This window comes from Tauraco erythrolophus, chromosome 1 (genome assembly GCF_009769465.1).
Source record: "Tauraco erythrolophus isolate bTauEry1 chromosome 1, bTauEry1.pri, whole genome shotgun sequence".
In the NCBI taxonomy this organism is placed as follows: Eukaryota; Metazoa; Chordata; class Aves; order Musophagiformes; family Musophagidae; genus Tauraco; species Tauraco erythrolophus.
In genome coordinates this window covers 102,829,197-102,843,357 of record NC_141465.1, presented here as the reverse complement: position 1 = coordinate 102,843,357, position 14,161 = coordinate 102,829,197, and the positions used below count along the sequence as shown (strand labels likewise).

Here is a 14,161-nt window from a genome sequence, read left to right as displayed (position 1 = left end):
CCACACATAACTAATGGACAAAGACTAACATGGGCATGTATATGTGACCATTTTCACCCAGGTGTTTGCTCCTGCTGCTGTGAGTGCTGGGACCCTTTGGTCACACCTCTTAGCCCTTTGCTCATTCAGCCTCCTTTCCCATCAGTGGCATGCTAATGTGAAGAGCTTCAAAAACAGCAATGACAACAGCAAGAAGTTACCTTTACGTAAAATTCAGAGTCTGACAGAAAACTGATGAAAGCAATGTGGTTTAGCTAGAAGCAGATGCTCCTCCTTTGCTTCGAGCTAACTAACCTTTTTGAGCCAAAGATAGGGTGTTAGTTAAGGAGCAGGCATCATCCTCAGCTTTGTTAGACTTTCTTACTTTTCCACATCCCTGCAGGCTCTATTCTGTAAGCCATTGCAGAGTATTTTTTTTTCCCTTTTCATCTCAGAACAGGAGACTGTTTCCTTGAAACTTGCAACATCGGTTAATTGTTAACAGTTTGAAAGAAACCCAAACATATTCATCCCCTAGCATGTTCTTTCAGCTGATGCCTTCATGCCGAGGAGGCTGTGTAGCTGCTGATAAGACCTAATTTGTGAAGGGCTTTTCAGCGGTCTGACAGGTTCATACGTGGCACTGTTTGTTGGGCAGGCAAGGCTGAGTGTTCGCTGAAACGCCTCTACAGCGACTGCTAAACATGTGCAAGGAGGCCAGGGCTGGTGATCCAGAGGGAGCGGTCAGGAGCTTCCAGTGGAGTCCCAAAGTGGTCTGTTGTTTCGCAATGACGTTCCGACTGCAGCCCTGGATAGCTGATATTGTCTTTTCTCTTTCAGAGCCTAATGAGCTGCGTGTGGGCCCTGCGTTCAGTGACGTCCCATCTCAAGATGCTGCTAATACAGTAGTTGCCTACTCCTAGCTGAACAAGTCTAACAGGAGCAAAAGGAACAGGGGATAAGCAATGGCTGCCGGTAAATATCTTAGATCTGCAAAGGCCATGAGAAAATAGTTGGAAAGAGCTGATGTCAGCTGTGACTGGGGAGGAGGGAAGCACAAATGTGTAATCATACCTTGTGTTTGGAGGTTCAGTACTGGAAAGGTCCCATCCCTTAGCTAACTCACCCATTCTTCCTTCCCCAATGCAGGAAAATCCATACCTGGTCTCAGCTTATCTTGACCATATTCATGGTAGTTCTCTTTTGGTTTTAGAATAAAAATTTATATTTCCCATAGTGAATCAATTTAGTTTGACCTCTTTTTAGTTAGGGACTGATATTCTTAAATCTTTTACAAAAAAATTTTGCACCACATGGAAAACAGGTCTTTCATTGGAGGGTTTTTGGTTCTCAGCTTTCTGACAAGTTGCCAGAGATTATCTATAATTAAATTATATCAGAGGATTGCAGGGCAATTTATTCAGGTTGGGAGTGGCCTCAGGTGGTCTCCAATCCAACCTCCTTCTCAAAGCAAAGCCAACCATAGGGTCAGACCAGTTGCTCAGGGCTTTATCAAGTTGAGTCTTGAAAGCTGCCAAGGATGACAACTGCACAGCCCATTCCACTACTTGACAGTCCTCATGGTGAAAAAGTTTTCTGTATAACCAGCTTGAACCACTCTTGTTTCATTTCATGGCTGTTGAATGTTTCCAATGTCTTTATATTTCACTATACAATACCAAGTACTATTATCAATGATCTAAAAGGTGAATTAGACTTAAGAAACAAAACAAGCCCAAAATAAGCAGTGGTTACGATATCTCATTTTCACTGAAGGTTTTGGTTAAAAATCCTGTCGTTTTGACTTCTACTTACAGTGTGTTTCTTTTCTTGCAGCAGCTGATGGTTTGGGAAGTATAGCTATAGATACCACACAACTTAACATGTCAGTCACTGATCCGACAGCTTGGGCTACAGCTATGAATAACCTGGGGATGGTTCCGGTAGGACTAGCTGGACAACAGCTTGTGACAGGTAAGATTTTTCCTTCTTAAAGAGATCTCTTGTACCATCCATGAATTCTTCAAGTCTTTTTAAAAGTATGTGGAATGATTTCTGATGATGTTATATTTTTATATTCTGAAAACATAATCTATGATTAATATTGCATACTGTGTGTTAGTCTCTTCTTGTATTAGGCATATAATCCATATTATATTTTAACCTTGTGGAAAAGCCAAAGCTCTTTGGGGAAATTAAACAACTTAACCATCGATCCTTCTGCTGGGCCAGGACCGGGAGGCAGGTCACACAAGAGAAACATGCATTTCTTTTTCTCTGTTCAAGCAGGATGTCTTGAGGTTCTGCCAAGGAATACCCTGGGCTGGGAACTCTTGATCAGAGAAAGATTTTGAAGTTACGTTAATTGGGCAGAAAATCATGAAGCACATTCGATTCATATGCTCAGATGATATTAGTGAAGTGAAGCTTTCCTATCAGGTGTGTGCGTATGTACTTTCTGCCTGACACCATAAATTGAATTTCAAGAGGTTATTCTTGTTTGATTTTGTCATTTCACTTTCCAAACATAGTTTGGGAGAGCATTGCAGGGGATGACTTATTCTATCAACAATAAAAATTTTTTGTAACCAGCAATGTCTTACAGACAAGCCTGGATGTATCAGACTTAATTGTCAACAGTAGAGGCCCGATTAGTTGGGATTAATAAAACTTCATTGCTCCCGTAAGGTACAGAAAAATTATTTTTATATGAGTGGGTGCCCTATAGACACAAGCCACATGCCAGGCATGTGACAGATCCCCTCTGGAAACTGCATTGCCACTTCAGCTTAAGAGATACGCATCATCTGGATCAGAGCAGCATCCTGTCATGTCTGCGCCCATCCACGTAGACATGGATGCAGTGAGCCAGGTCATGATGTAAGTCACTCTGCCTGCCTCACCAGGGAGGTGTGATGCTTAATTTTGGCCAAATACATTCCCTTCTGACATTGGGAACTGAGTGGAGCTGTGCCAGTTCACAGCTGATGGTCTGGCTCTGAATTACCTGTTTTACAGGCGGGTAAACTAAGCTGCAAGAAAGCTGATTTATAATGAATCGGTCTCAAGCAGAGAGTTTAGCTGGTGGAGGCCGTGAACTGGTTGTTGGTCTCTGGCTTTAACCCCATGCTCCTGATTAAAAGAAACAAGCAAAGCCATCCGCTCCTCGGGAGCCAGTTCTCATCAATGTTTTTATCAATGACCTGGACTCAGGAGTTGAGTCCACACTAAGTTTGCTGATAATACTAAATTAGAAGGAGCCGTTGATTCCCTTGAGGGCAGCAAGGCCTAATATAGAGATCTGGATAGATTAGAGTGCTGGACAATCACCAGCCACATGATGTTTAACCAGGACAAATGCTGGATTCTGCACCTGGAATGGCGTAATCCTGGATGTATGTGTGGACTGGGGGACAAGAGGCTGGAGTGCAGCCCTGCGGAAAGGGATCTGGGTTTTTGTTTGATGGGAAGCTCAATATGAGTCAACAATGTGCGCTGGCAGCCAAAAGGGCCAACCTGGGGTGCATTAAGCACAGTCTAGCTAACCAGTCAAAAGAAGATATTGTCCTGCTTTACTCAGCGTTGGTGCAGCCTCACCTTGAGTGCTGTGTGTGTTAAGAAGGATATAAAAATATTAGAGTGTGTCCAAGAGAAGGCAACAAAGACGGTGAAAGCACTAGAGGATAAAACTTGAGAAGAGCAGCTGAGGATAATAGGTTTGTTCAGCTTAGAGAAGAGGAGGCTGAAGGGAGACCTTGTTGCATCTACAACTCCTTCATGAGTCGGAGCGGAGAGGGTGGTGCTGATCGGATGCAAGGCAATGGCTTAAAGCTGCATTAGGGGATGTTCAGATTGGTTATTAGGAGAAAGTTCTTCACTGGGAGGATGGTCAAGCACAGGAACAAGCTTCTAAGGGAAGTGGTCATGTCCAAAGCCTGTTGATGTTCAAGAAGTGTTTGGACAACGGTCTTCAATATATGGTTTAACTTGTCTTGTGTGGAGTCGGGAGTTGGACTCGATGATCGTCGTGGGCCCCTTCCAAATCAGGACATTTTATGATTCTGTGTGCTAGTGGGGAAACAGCTTTTTCCATTTTCTGGTGCAGCTTTGCCTGCAGGTGCTGCGCTCAACTTGAATGTGATTACCTCCAAACCTGAAAATAGCCACATGTCAAAATCAGCTTCTGCTGCTTTCATTTATAAGCATCATGGTTGCATATCCCGTGGAGGTTTGCTCACCCTTTTGTCTTCTCCTCTTCGTCAGTCTCTCCAGTTTTGGTGTAAATTGTGTCCTCGGGTGTGCTGTGCAATCTCTACATGGCAGCCTCATCTCACGAGCAATGCTTTTCCCCACAAGGCAGGATCTCCAGGATTTTATTTCATTGCCAGCTTCCTACTGTAATTTCCATAATTATGTGTATCGCATATTGTAGGAGTGTTGTACAGGTCAGTTGCTATTTGTTCAGCATTTTCAATGTATGAAAGGTGCCATAAGTAATAAATATTAATTACTGAAGTGCTGCCTTGTTTCACTACAGGTGCGGAATAACTTCTTTTCTTTTCTTTCATCTTCCTTTGTTTGAGACTCTTTTGTATTTTCAAGGTAAATAGATGCTTTGACATTTCATTATATTTCCTTATGATTCATGAGTTTTTGACACATTTTCTTCATGGCAAATCCATAATGGCAAAATCACAATTTATCATGAAGAGACTTACAGACTTATTTGCTATAATTACTGTATCTATGTTCAGTTAGAGTTTGCATCACCATATTTGATCAAATATCTAACTAGTCCTTAGCTCTTTTTTTTTTTCTATTAATCCTAGTAATGAACTCATCTTTGTCAGCAGTCACATATGGCTTTGCTACTGTCATCTGTGGCATTTCTCTGAGATTAAAATGACACACCCATGTCCCAGTGCTAACTTTTTGTCTGTCTTTAAAATTTTTTTTTATTCTTTTTTTTCCTGACTTGATGACAGCTAGGAAAGCAGTAAGTAGTTAAAATTAATCTTGGAAAGAATGTGATCTTTCCCAGATATCTTTACATAACCTGCCATAGTCTGAAATCTGGTGTGTGGTACTCATCTAGATTCTTATGATCTTATTCCCTTATGAGGAAAGACTGAGGGAGCTGGGTCTCTTTAGCTTGGAGAAGAGGAGACTGAGGGGGGACCTCATTAATGTTTATAAATATGTAAAGGGTGACTGTCATGAGGATGGAGCCAGGCTCTTCTCACTGGCATCCAATGATAGGACAAGGGGAAATGGCTACAAGCTGAAACATAGGAGGTACCACTTAAACATGAGAAAGAACTTCTTCCCAGTAAGGGTAACAGAACACTGGAACAGGCTGCCCAGAGAAGTTGTGGAGTCTCCTTCTCTGGAGATGTTCAAAACCCGCCTGGATGCGTTCTTGTGTGATCTGATCTAGGTGGTCCTGCTCCGGCAGGGGGATTGGACTAGATGATCCTTTGAGGTCCCTTCCAATCCCTAACATTCTGTGATTCTGTGATCCTGACATGTCCGTTAGTTCTCCAATCTTTCAGTTTTTTAAGGGCATCCCCATTCACAGCTTTTCCTTCCCTCCCCAAACCAACAACAAATTCCTAATTCTTAAATTGCAGGGTGTTTTTGTCTCCTTTTCTTATATGATCTACTAAGTCTTTTTAAAAGTTTTTGGTGGGTTTTTTTTCCCAACTGTTGTTAACTTTGCTGCTGTTTTACATGCTGGGATGCCTGCCTTGTAACAGAGTTATGCTCCTCACTTTACAATCTGTGAAGCTCCTGCCTAGCCTGAGAGTTTGTTAAAATGACAACTAAAGCTTCTGCAACATCTGGCCAATACTATTCTCACAGCCTGGGATGTAGGCTGTCTGGTCTTGGTAACTAATCAATTTTAAGCTCTGCTAACCTTTTAATACCAGTTTAGATGATATCTGCACTCTATTTAATTTCTTATCTGCCAGCGCTGTAAAATTGGATTTTTGATCTGGGCAAATGTCAGAGCCTTTCATTTGTAAAGATAGATTCTTGTTAATAGTTGTATAATATCTCTTCTGTTTCTACATATATTTCACTTACAGTTATTGTTATTCAAAATCTTGCCTTTTCCTGTAATATTTGGCTACTGTGTTACATATACACTAACATATGCATTTATATATTATAGATACATAATTTGTACAATAAACTGTAGTTTAGCAATGCATTACCTAAAGTGTTAATGATTGATGTGAAATAGTTATGGCTGAAAAGCATCTTTCAACAGGTTATAATTTTTTCAAAAAAATTGCCTTTTGGGCTGAAATTTCTCGTGGTTGGTCTCAGACCAGTGGAAAAAAAAAATAGATCTGGAAAGGTCAGAGAATATCTGCTAAACTGCTTTTGAATTATCCAGGCCTTAAAATTACTGCTTTCTACTCTTTGAGACTTTGAAAAAAACGACCAGGTGAGAGGGGAAGGATAGTTTGTACTTCTCCTTTTTGAGATCCGAGTCCTCTTTGTACACTCAGCAAGTGTGATTCAAGCACGTCTTTCAAGTACGTTCAAGTCTGCTGTTTTGTTACATTTTAGGACTAGCAGAAAAAACTCAGTGACCTCAGGCCAATTGAGAATGCTTTATTTTGCTTTTGCATTGGTACTTCTTTAAGGCAATTTTGGCATCACTGAATTTAGTTTTTTTATGCTTTCATTTGTTTCAGCAAATGGCATCAGGTCACCTATTTTCTAAAGGAAGACATCCTGCCAGGAAAATTATTTACTTCTCTGGTTCAGTTTGGTTCTCCTTTCACTAATGAACCATTGCCCTGAAAAACATAAAGCAATTCTGAGATGCTTTCCTCCAGAATGACTTAGATGGTGACCTAAACATTTGTTAGTCAAAAATGGTATATGTCAAAAAGTTCCCCGGTACAAATGAACATGCAGAGTGGTACATAAGCGGTAATTCTTTTAAACTTAGTTAAACTCATGCCCTGTGCCACATATCTGTGCTCTTACAGAGAAAAATAACAAACCACAAGGGCGGACATCTAAGATGAAAGTTATAGATCTGCCTAGAAGTCAAGGGTATGCCTGAAAAGTGATGCCTTCTATTTACAGGATAATTACTAAGGCACACATTTCCATGTGAGTCTGGCCAACATGCCTCAGTGTCTAGATATTAAAATTTTCAGTGACCTCCAGTCTTGTTTTTGCAAACGTTAGACTTTGACCACTTGTACAAAATCCTAGCAAAATCAGAGACTAGGAAGCTTTGAAGCCTAGCATCTTGCTTACCAAAAGGTATAGAAAAAACCTACACTATTTTTGTGGCCTCAGGCATGTATTTTTTAGACACTGGAGGCTGTGAAATATTAGACATTTACATCAACTTTTCTGTTTTTCCATTTGTCTTTGCTTTCCCCATACACTTGTCTTTTGACCTGATTTTGGTGGAACATAGGAGCTGTCAGTTCCAATCAGGTCACCTCGCTCAGGATTGTGTTTTTGACAGTGTTGAGTATCAGATACCTCACAAGGAGAGATGTACAAGGCAAATCAGCACCGAAGTGCTTCTCCATCTGATGACTCCTCTTGATCATTAATATATAGAACAGGATTCTCCAAACTAGGGGTTATATTTCCAAAACAAGTCATAACTCAGCAAAACTTCACTTTTGCAAGCAGCACCTGTGACAATAAGTGGTTGCAATCCTGAAACTGCAACCCCAGACTTACATTTTGATAACATAAAAATTTGGGAAATTTTGATCTAGAGACTCCTAAATCCCAAAGCACGAGGTTAAATATCCCTCCCAGAATTTTATTAGCTCAAGACCTCCAAGTCTTTGGAGACCTAATATTCAGACTCTTTCTTTAGAATGAAGATTGTAACTAAAGGCAATCACTATATTCAGATTCCAGTTAGCCTAAAGCATTTTTCCATGTGATGGGCATGTCAGGGGGAGGACTAGCACGATGACTTTTCCTTCTCCTACTTCACTTCAGTATCTCAGAGGTCACTGATTACTATGCAGAGAAGACCTAGGGATTATTTGAGAAAAATCAAGGGTGGACTGAGACTTAAAAATTCCCTCGCCAGTCAGCCTTGTCTATGGAAAAGTCCTCTAAGTTTCAGTGTCTTTCTATGATAAAATAGATGAGGCATGCTTTATGAATCGTCGACTGAAGATCATCATACGCTGACTAAATTGTAAACATATCCTTCATCGTTCTGGTTGCGTACTATTTTTGTAACGTTAATGAAGAAAAATCAAATAAAGTAGGAAATCAAGGTATATTTGATTATATTCAGCAGTTCCCCAAAGAAAGACTGTACATTAAGCAATGCTGAAGACTTTAAGAAGTCAGCTGGCTGGAAGACTCTGCCAGCTCTCATGTGTATACTTATTCTTCTGTGGTCTTTCCATTACTGGAGACTTGAAGCCACTGATAGCCATCTGGCAGTCTCATTTTGTTTTACCTTTGCTATCTCGTTACCTATTAAAGCTTCCTTTTTCTCCACTTCATTGCTTAACCACTGAACCAACGCACCAATGAGCACATAACTCGAATCGTTCAAGACATGCCTAACAAAACACAGCTTCCTTTTCTGTAATTACTACTGAGCTCCTGTTAATTGATTACAGGGTCTATCCACAAAAGTTTTAAAGTCAGCCACTTGTATTATGACCTGAAAAAAGGCACTTATTTTTAGGAAAAAATGCTTGAGCATCTGTAGTTTGTGACTGAAGTTTAGCATGCTCCAGATGTAGGCTTTGAAGTGCATAGGCAGCTGGTGAAGGTGCTCCATGCACTCTTGTTCCCCTGCCTGAAAGCTGCAGACCACAAGTAGCTTCTGGAAGAGTTCAGCAGCCCAGTGGCATGGTAGTGTATAGCATGTTAACCCTTGCTCCAAACACTGCATGGGCTTGACATCTGATAGTAAAAGAAGATATAAAAAGTCTTAACAAAATCTGCAGAGTTTTCCATAGGTTTTGCAGACCCCTTGAGGTTACAAGGTATCTTCAGAAGGCACCTTTTGAGCCAGTACAGCTTCCCAACCTGTTTTATGCATTGTGTTTCATTGACAAGACAGCATAAGGAGCAAGAGAAATGTAGTAAGGCATACTCTGAAGAAAATTATGTAATTTTTCTAATTTTATTCCGGTTCCTTCCTACTTCATTTTTACAGCCTTCACTACAGAAATGTTGCATTTTAGTCAAGAGGAAAAGATTTACCATTTAAATTATCTGAATGACCAATCAGAATAATTAAAGAGGTGTGAAAGATACTCCAAAGGATTAGAGTTGAGCTTGTACCCAGATAAAACTATGTATTTTTTATTGAGACACAGGAGAGCAGCAAGAGTGAAATAGAATAAGTACTGTGGGAATCCCAATATGTAGAGCCACTGGGAACAGCTATAAAGAAGTATTATATATTAGTGTAACAAGTAGGTTTTTTTCATTGACCTGAAAAGCTCCTGCAGAGTTAATCACACTTTCTGTCATGTGAGTGTTACTCAAGGAGACTTCACACCAGGGGACATTAAAGTGCTAGGAACAAACACAGTCAGGTTACAAGAGAAAAAGGAGACAGAGATTCAACGGCCAGAGGAAATGTGGCAGAAACTCTAAGTGCCTTTGACACACTATTCAGGGTTAAGTGTGCCTCTTAGGTCATTCAAGTGCCTTCTCTATATTAGCCCTTAATTGAGGCCAAGGATGAAGATAATGATTAAAATCTGCGCGGTGCTTAAAGGGAAATAGTGCTTTTTAACATGGTATGAGAGGCTGAATGTCCCAAATAAATAAGACTCAGAGGTGAGCAGAGGCACATAAAGGGAATTACTAAGTGCAAAGACTGTGTTATATGCGGAGCGAAGGGATTTTTAGGAATATGGCATCTCTCACTCTGTTGTTATGCTTTTGTCCAGGCCAGTTAACAGTTTAGGAAAACAGACTGATTACTATTTGGCATAACTCTTCTTAACTGTCTCAAAATACCGGAATAAATGCATGATGCAAGCCATATTGTTTGGATGGTTTGGCATTTTGTTTTGTTTTATTTTGTTTCTAATTCCTGGCTGTTGGTAATTATACCACCAAAGATCTGTTTAGCATGTTTTTATTTGAAGTTACAGAGAGTAACATAAGGAACTATTTTATTTTTGCAAAAGTTTTCCCCATCTTTTATCTTACTTTGGAAAGCCTCCATTCCAACTATTTTCCATGTGTTTATTTATTCTAGACAGGAAAGCCCGTGAGTAATTATGAGCATCCCGCTGCATAAAGTAAGCCAAGAGGCTGTTGGGAAACATTTGCTACTGACTGTTCACTTCTACTGGAGCACAGCTTATTTGCAGCACTTTCCCTTCACACACCACTCCCCATCCCAGGATCCTAGATTCCATGGCTGATATGGGGAATCCAGTGTAACCCCTATGTGATGTACAGTTTGGTCATGGGAAAATTGAGTTATTGTGGATAGAAACGGACAGAAAGAGCAAATTGACCATTTTAACTAATCAGAGACAAGGTATGAATACCAAGTTATGTATTGACGTGGGAAAAATAGGCTTTTTAATGACATACTGTTTGAAAATTGCCTGCTGAGCATAGACATGGTGTCTGGGTGGCAAAGTGAAGACGATGCTACCTGAAGTCATGTGAATGGTCTGCAGGAGATGGGCACAGGAGATTGGCACAGCAGTCCCAAGAGAACTGTTAACTCTGTCCCATGCAGAATGCTCTCAGGAGAGGGCAGTGATCAGGATGGCACAGATGGCCATGCCTGGGGGAGTCCTCGAGCAAGACTTCCTTGGGAAGGGAAGACTTCAATACGAATGAATCCCCAGGCAGCCACTCCAAATCGAGGGCTATAAAATCTTTTATTCTTCCCTAGTCAGGGTCTCTCTTTGCCTCCATGGACTAGGTTGATGCTTAGAGCTTGGTCCCTGGAGAGCAAGCAAGAGCAGCTTGCTTTCTACATTTCATCTTGGGATGAAGGGCATAAGCATGGGTTTCTTTCCTTTCTACCACCTGCCTTTCAAATGCCCTTTGCTTATGCATAAGAATTAGGTCTCACAAAGTGCATAAAGATACATGTCTACTATGCCCAGGAGTCTGTAAAGTATCAGCAGAGGTGATCAATGTGGAAAAATGTCTTTCGATAGTCCACATTGAAAAAGAACGTTGGGCTTCAGCAAGCCTAAACCTGGGCATATGAGGGAGCTTGTAACATGATACTTTGCAAATGTTGACTTCGTTGAGATAATAGTGGATTTACGGAACCTTCCTATGCTCCAGTGGTGACAAATGATGTGCTTGACATCACTGGCTCTGAGTAATGTCTCTGTAATGGGAAGCAGCTGGTCACTGGAGTAATTCTGTTAGTGGACGTGGAGGTGAAAGATAATTAAACTTAATACATACAATATGCTCTAATACTCTGCAACATGTATTTATATTGTGTTCTGCCCAAATATTAAGCATATTCTGTTACCGTGGCTTCAGAAGTTTATAAGTTTGCTCGTGTAACAAGGACTTTATCTGCCTTTCCTGTATGTGCACATTTCTTATGTACATTTTTTTTTCTTGAAAAACAGTTCTCTTGACCCAAGCTGATTTTCCTTTATAAATAATCTCCTCCTCCTGACCACAATGACTACATTATTTAGTAATTATTTGGTTTTTCTATTCAGGAAAGGCTTAGAGATAGAGAGCTCCAGTAAGTTAAACACCGCTTGAACACTTAAGAGTCAATCCTGGCCCAAATTGCACATGGTCTGTTTTCTTTCACTTAGATAAATCAGGTAGGTAAGGGACTGCATGGAAACAATGGGATAATACTGATTGGCATGAAAAGCAGCAGTGATTACGGAGCTGCCTGCCTATTGTGTAGCTTTTTTTATAGGTATCTTGGCACAGCAGTAATATGGTGGTAAGTGAAAAAGCGGTTTAACTCTTTTTATATGATATTCTGAGTCAGGCAGTATGAAACAGGCAAACACTATTGCACGCATTAGAAACAGGCAGACAACTCCTACCTGCTCTTTGACTATGCTGTTGTGAGAACGATTGGAAAAAGGGAAGTGAGAGAATAGGGAAGAGCTTTGCTGGCATTTAGAGGAGATATAGCACTGTGGGAGAAGGTGCAGATCTGCTTATTGTCATCTTTTTTGTAAAGAGCTGGCAGCATGAGCCGTGTGTCAGAAGAGGGGTTTTCAGACAGTGGTGGATGGAGAGGGCAAGTTACATGCTTCTCCAACTCTTTTTCTTCTCTCGGGTACAATTGTATTTCAAATGGTTCATTTCACTAGAAATAAATGTGGAATATTATAACCAACTGCAGTGTTGAAGTTTTACCCAATATCGAGCTGCATCTGTCAAATCCATTTAACCCTTCTATTGGAAACCCTCTGTTTTGGGACTTGATCTATACTTGGACTTGCATGACTGAGCCCTTTCCAGGAATAACCTTATTTTCTAGCATCTTTTGATAACAATTTTGGCACTTCAACCATGCTTTGTAGTATTTTTAAGACATTGGAGAATGTCTTATAACTTTATCTGCTAGAATAGCCAGTACTATAAATAAATTAAATATTCCTTTTAAATAACAGTTAATTCTCCAAAATCAAGGCAACAGGAAAGCGAAAAGTGATCAGATTTCATTTTCTTTCTATTCCCTGATATTTATCGTGTTTATATCCAAACACAGTGTTGCTACCCTTTAATGTAATAAATGTTGTAGCATCCTTTTTTTCTTTACTGTGCTTTTAATACTTTTGTAACCCCCTAGGGACTTAGAGGATCATGGATTGAGAAAGGAAAGAGCTCGGATGCGGCACCTGGATTTCAGGGCTGTGTGCAGGCAGCAGGGAATCTGCAGCTGAGCAGTTCCAAGAGTAGCTGATTTAATAAATTGCTTATTATAAATATTGCAGGGTCCCTTTGCATTATTAGCCAGAATTCAGGATATGAAAAAATCACAAGTACAAGTACAAGTTCATTCTTGCTATTCACCAGCCTGTGTAAAGTAAAATATCTCTCCCAGTTCTTCCTATATATATTGCCTTTTAACTGTGTGTTGTTTTGTTCTGGTCTGTCTAATTACCTCAAGTAGATAATCAAGCTTGAGTTTATAATAAAACATAGCCGGTTCAGGCTTGTCATGACTGATTTATCGACCCCCAAGACTTGAGAGACTTTCAGCCTCAAGACTAAGATCATTTCTGGCTGCAATTCAAGGTGTTAATTCTGAGCTTTAAAATCTAAATGTGGTTTGGAACTTGTGTCCTACGTTTTCCCTTCAAACAGAGCAAACAGCCAGCATTTCTGTTGGTTTTTGTTGTTGTTGTTCAAGTGGAATTTAAGCTGGAATTAAGATAAACCCAAACCATCCAATTCTGCAGAAAGAGTTTTGCATGTAATCATCATGACAAAGATTGTCTTCTTGAAGGCAAAGGGGCTATTACATACAAATGGAATTTTCTGGTAGCGAGCCTCAAGAAGGGACATATGTCTCCATGAAGGATCTCAGCATATATTTCCCTGTAACAAACTGCTTCGGCACTGCCTGACGGGGTGGCATGTGCCTCTACACGTGTGCATGCCTTAGAAACGTAAAGGTGCAGTGCTAAGAAAACAAAATGATGATCGCTAATGACTCATATACACCATTTGGTGTCCCGTAGGGACCGCCTCTCTTCCAGTGTTTTACCTCAGCAGTTGAGCTCATCGGGGACACGAGAGCTAACCATCCTTCCAACTATTCATCCAGGGATTTGAGGCCCCGAGTTCTCAGTGGAGGGCTTTTTTACTGCAGCTCCTTTAGCAGACAGTTGTGTTCCTACCTTCCTCCCTCCTCTTTCCCCTGATCTCTAGTTTTCCATCAACAAAGTGTCGGCATAGATTTGAATACAATCTCTGTAATGCAACAAATATCTACTAATGGACATTAAGGTCTTTTAGCTACCTCAAGTAGTAGCAGAGGGATTCTATCATTCTAAGGATCGTGTAACAGAAACATCATCACACGTCTGCATATTCCAGCCCCCATTACTATATACTGTAATTCTCCCTTCTTAATGCTAACAGGCATCAGGTTGTAGATCTAGTGATATTTTCTCAGTGTTTTCTTGCTAGAATTCAAAGAGAGTTTGAATTTTCACACATTTCCTAGGTTGTT

At 40.4% G+C, this 14,161-nt stretch overlaps 1 protein-coding gene across 1 annotated transcript in view; it reads left to right on the top strand.

Moving 5' to 3' along the window:
- The first annotated feature begins 1,847 nt into the window (after positions 1 to 1,847).
- ENOX1 (ecto-NOX disulfide-thiol exchanger 1) overlaps positions 1,848 to 14,161 on the top strand; it is a 147,283-nt gene continuing 134,969 nt past the window's right edge. Inside the window, exon 1 of the mRNA XM_086611875.1 lies at positions 1,848 to 1,953. Coding sequence (XP_086468001.1) covers positions 1,863 to 1,953 — 91 coding nt within the window. The 5' untranslated portion in view covers positions 1,848 to 1,862. The remainder of the gene's footprint in view (positions 1,954 to 14,161) is intronic.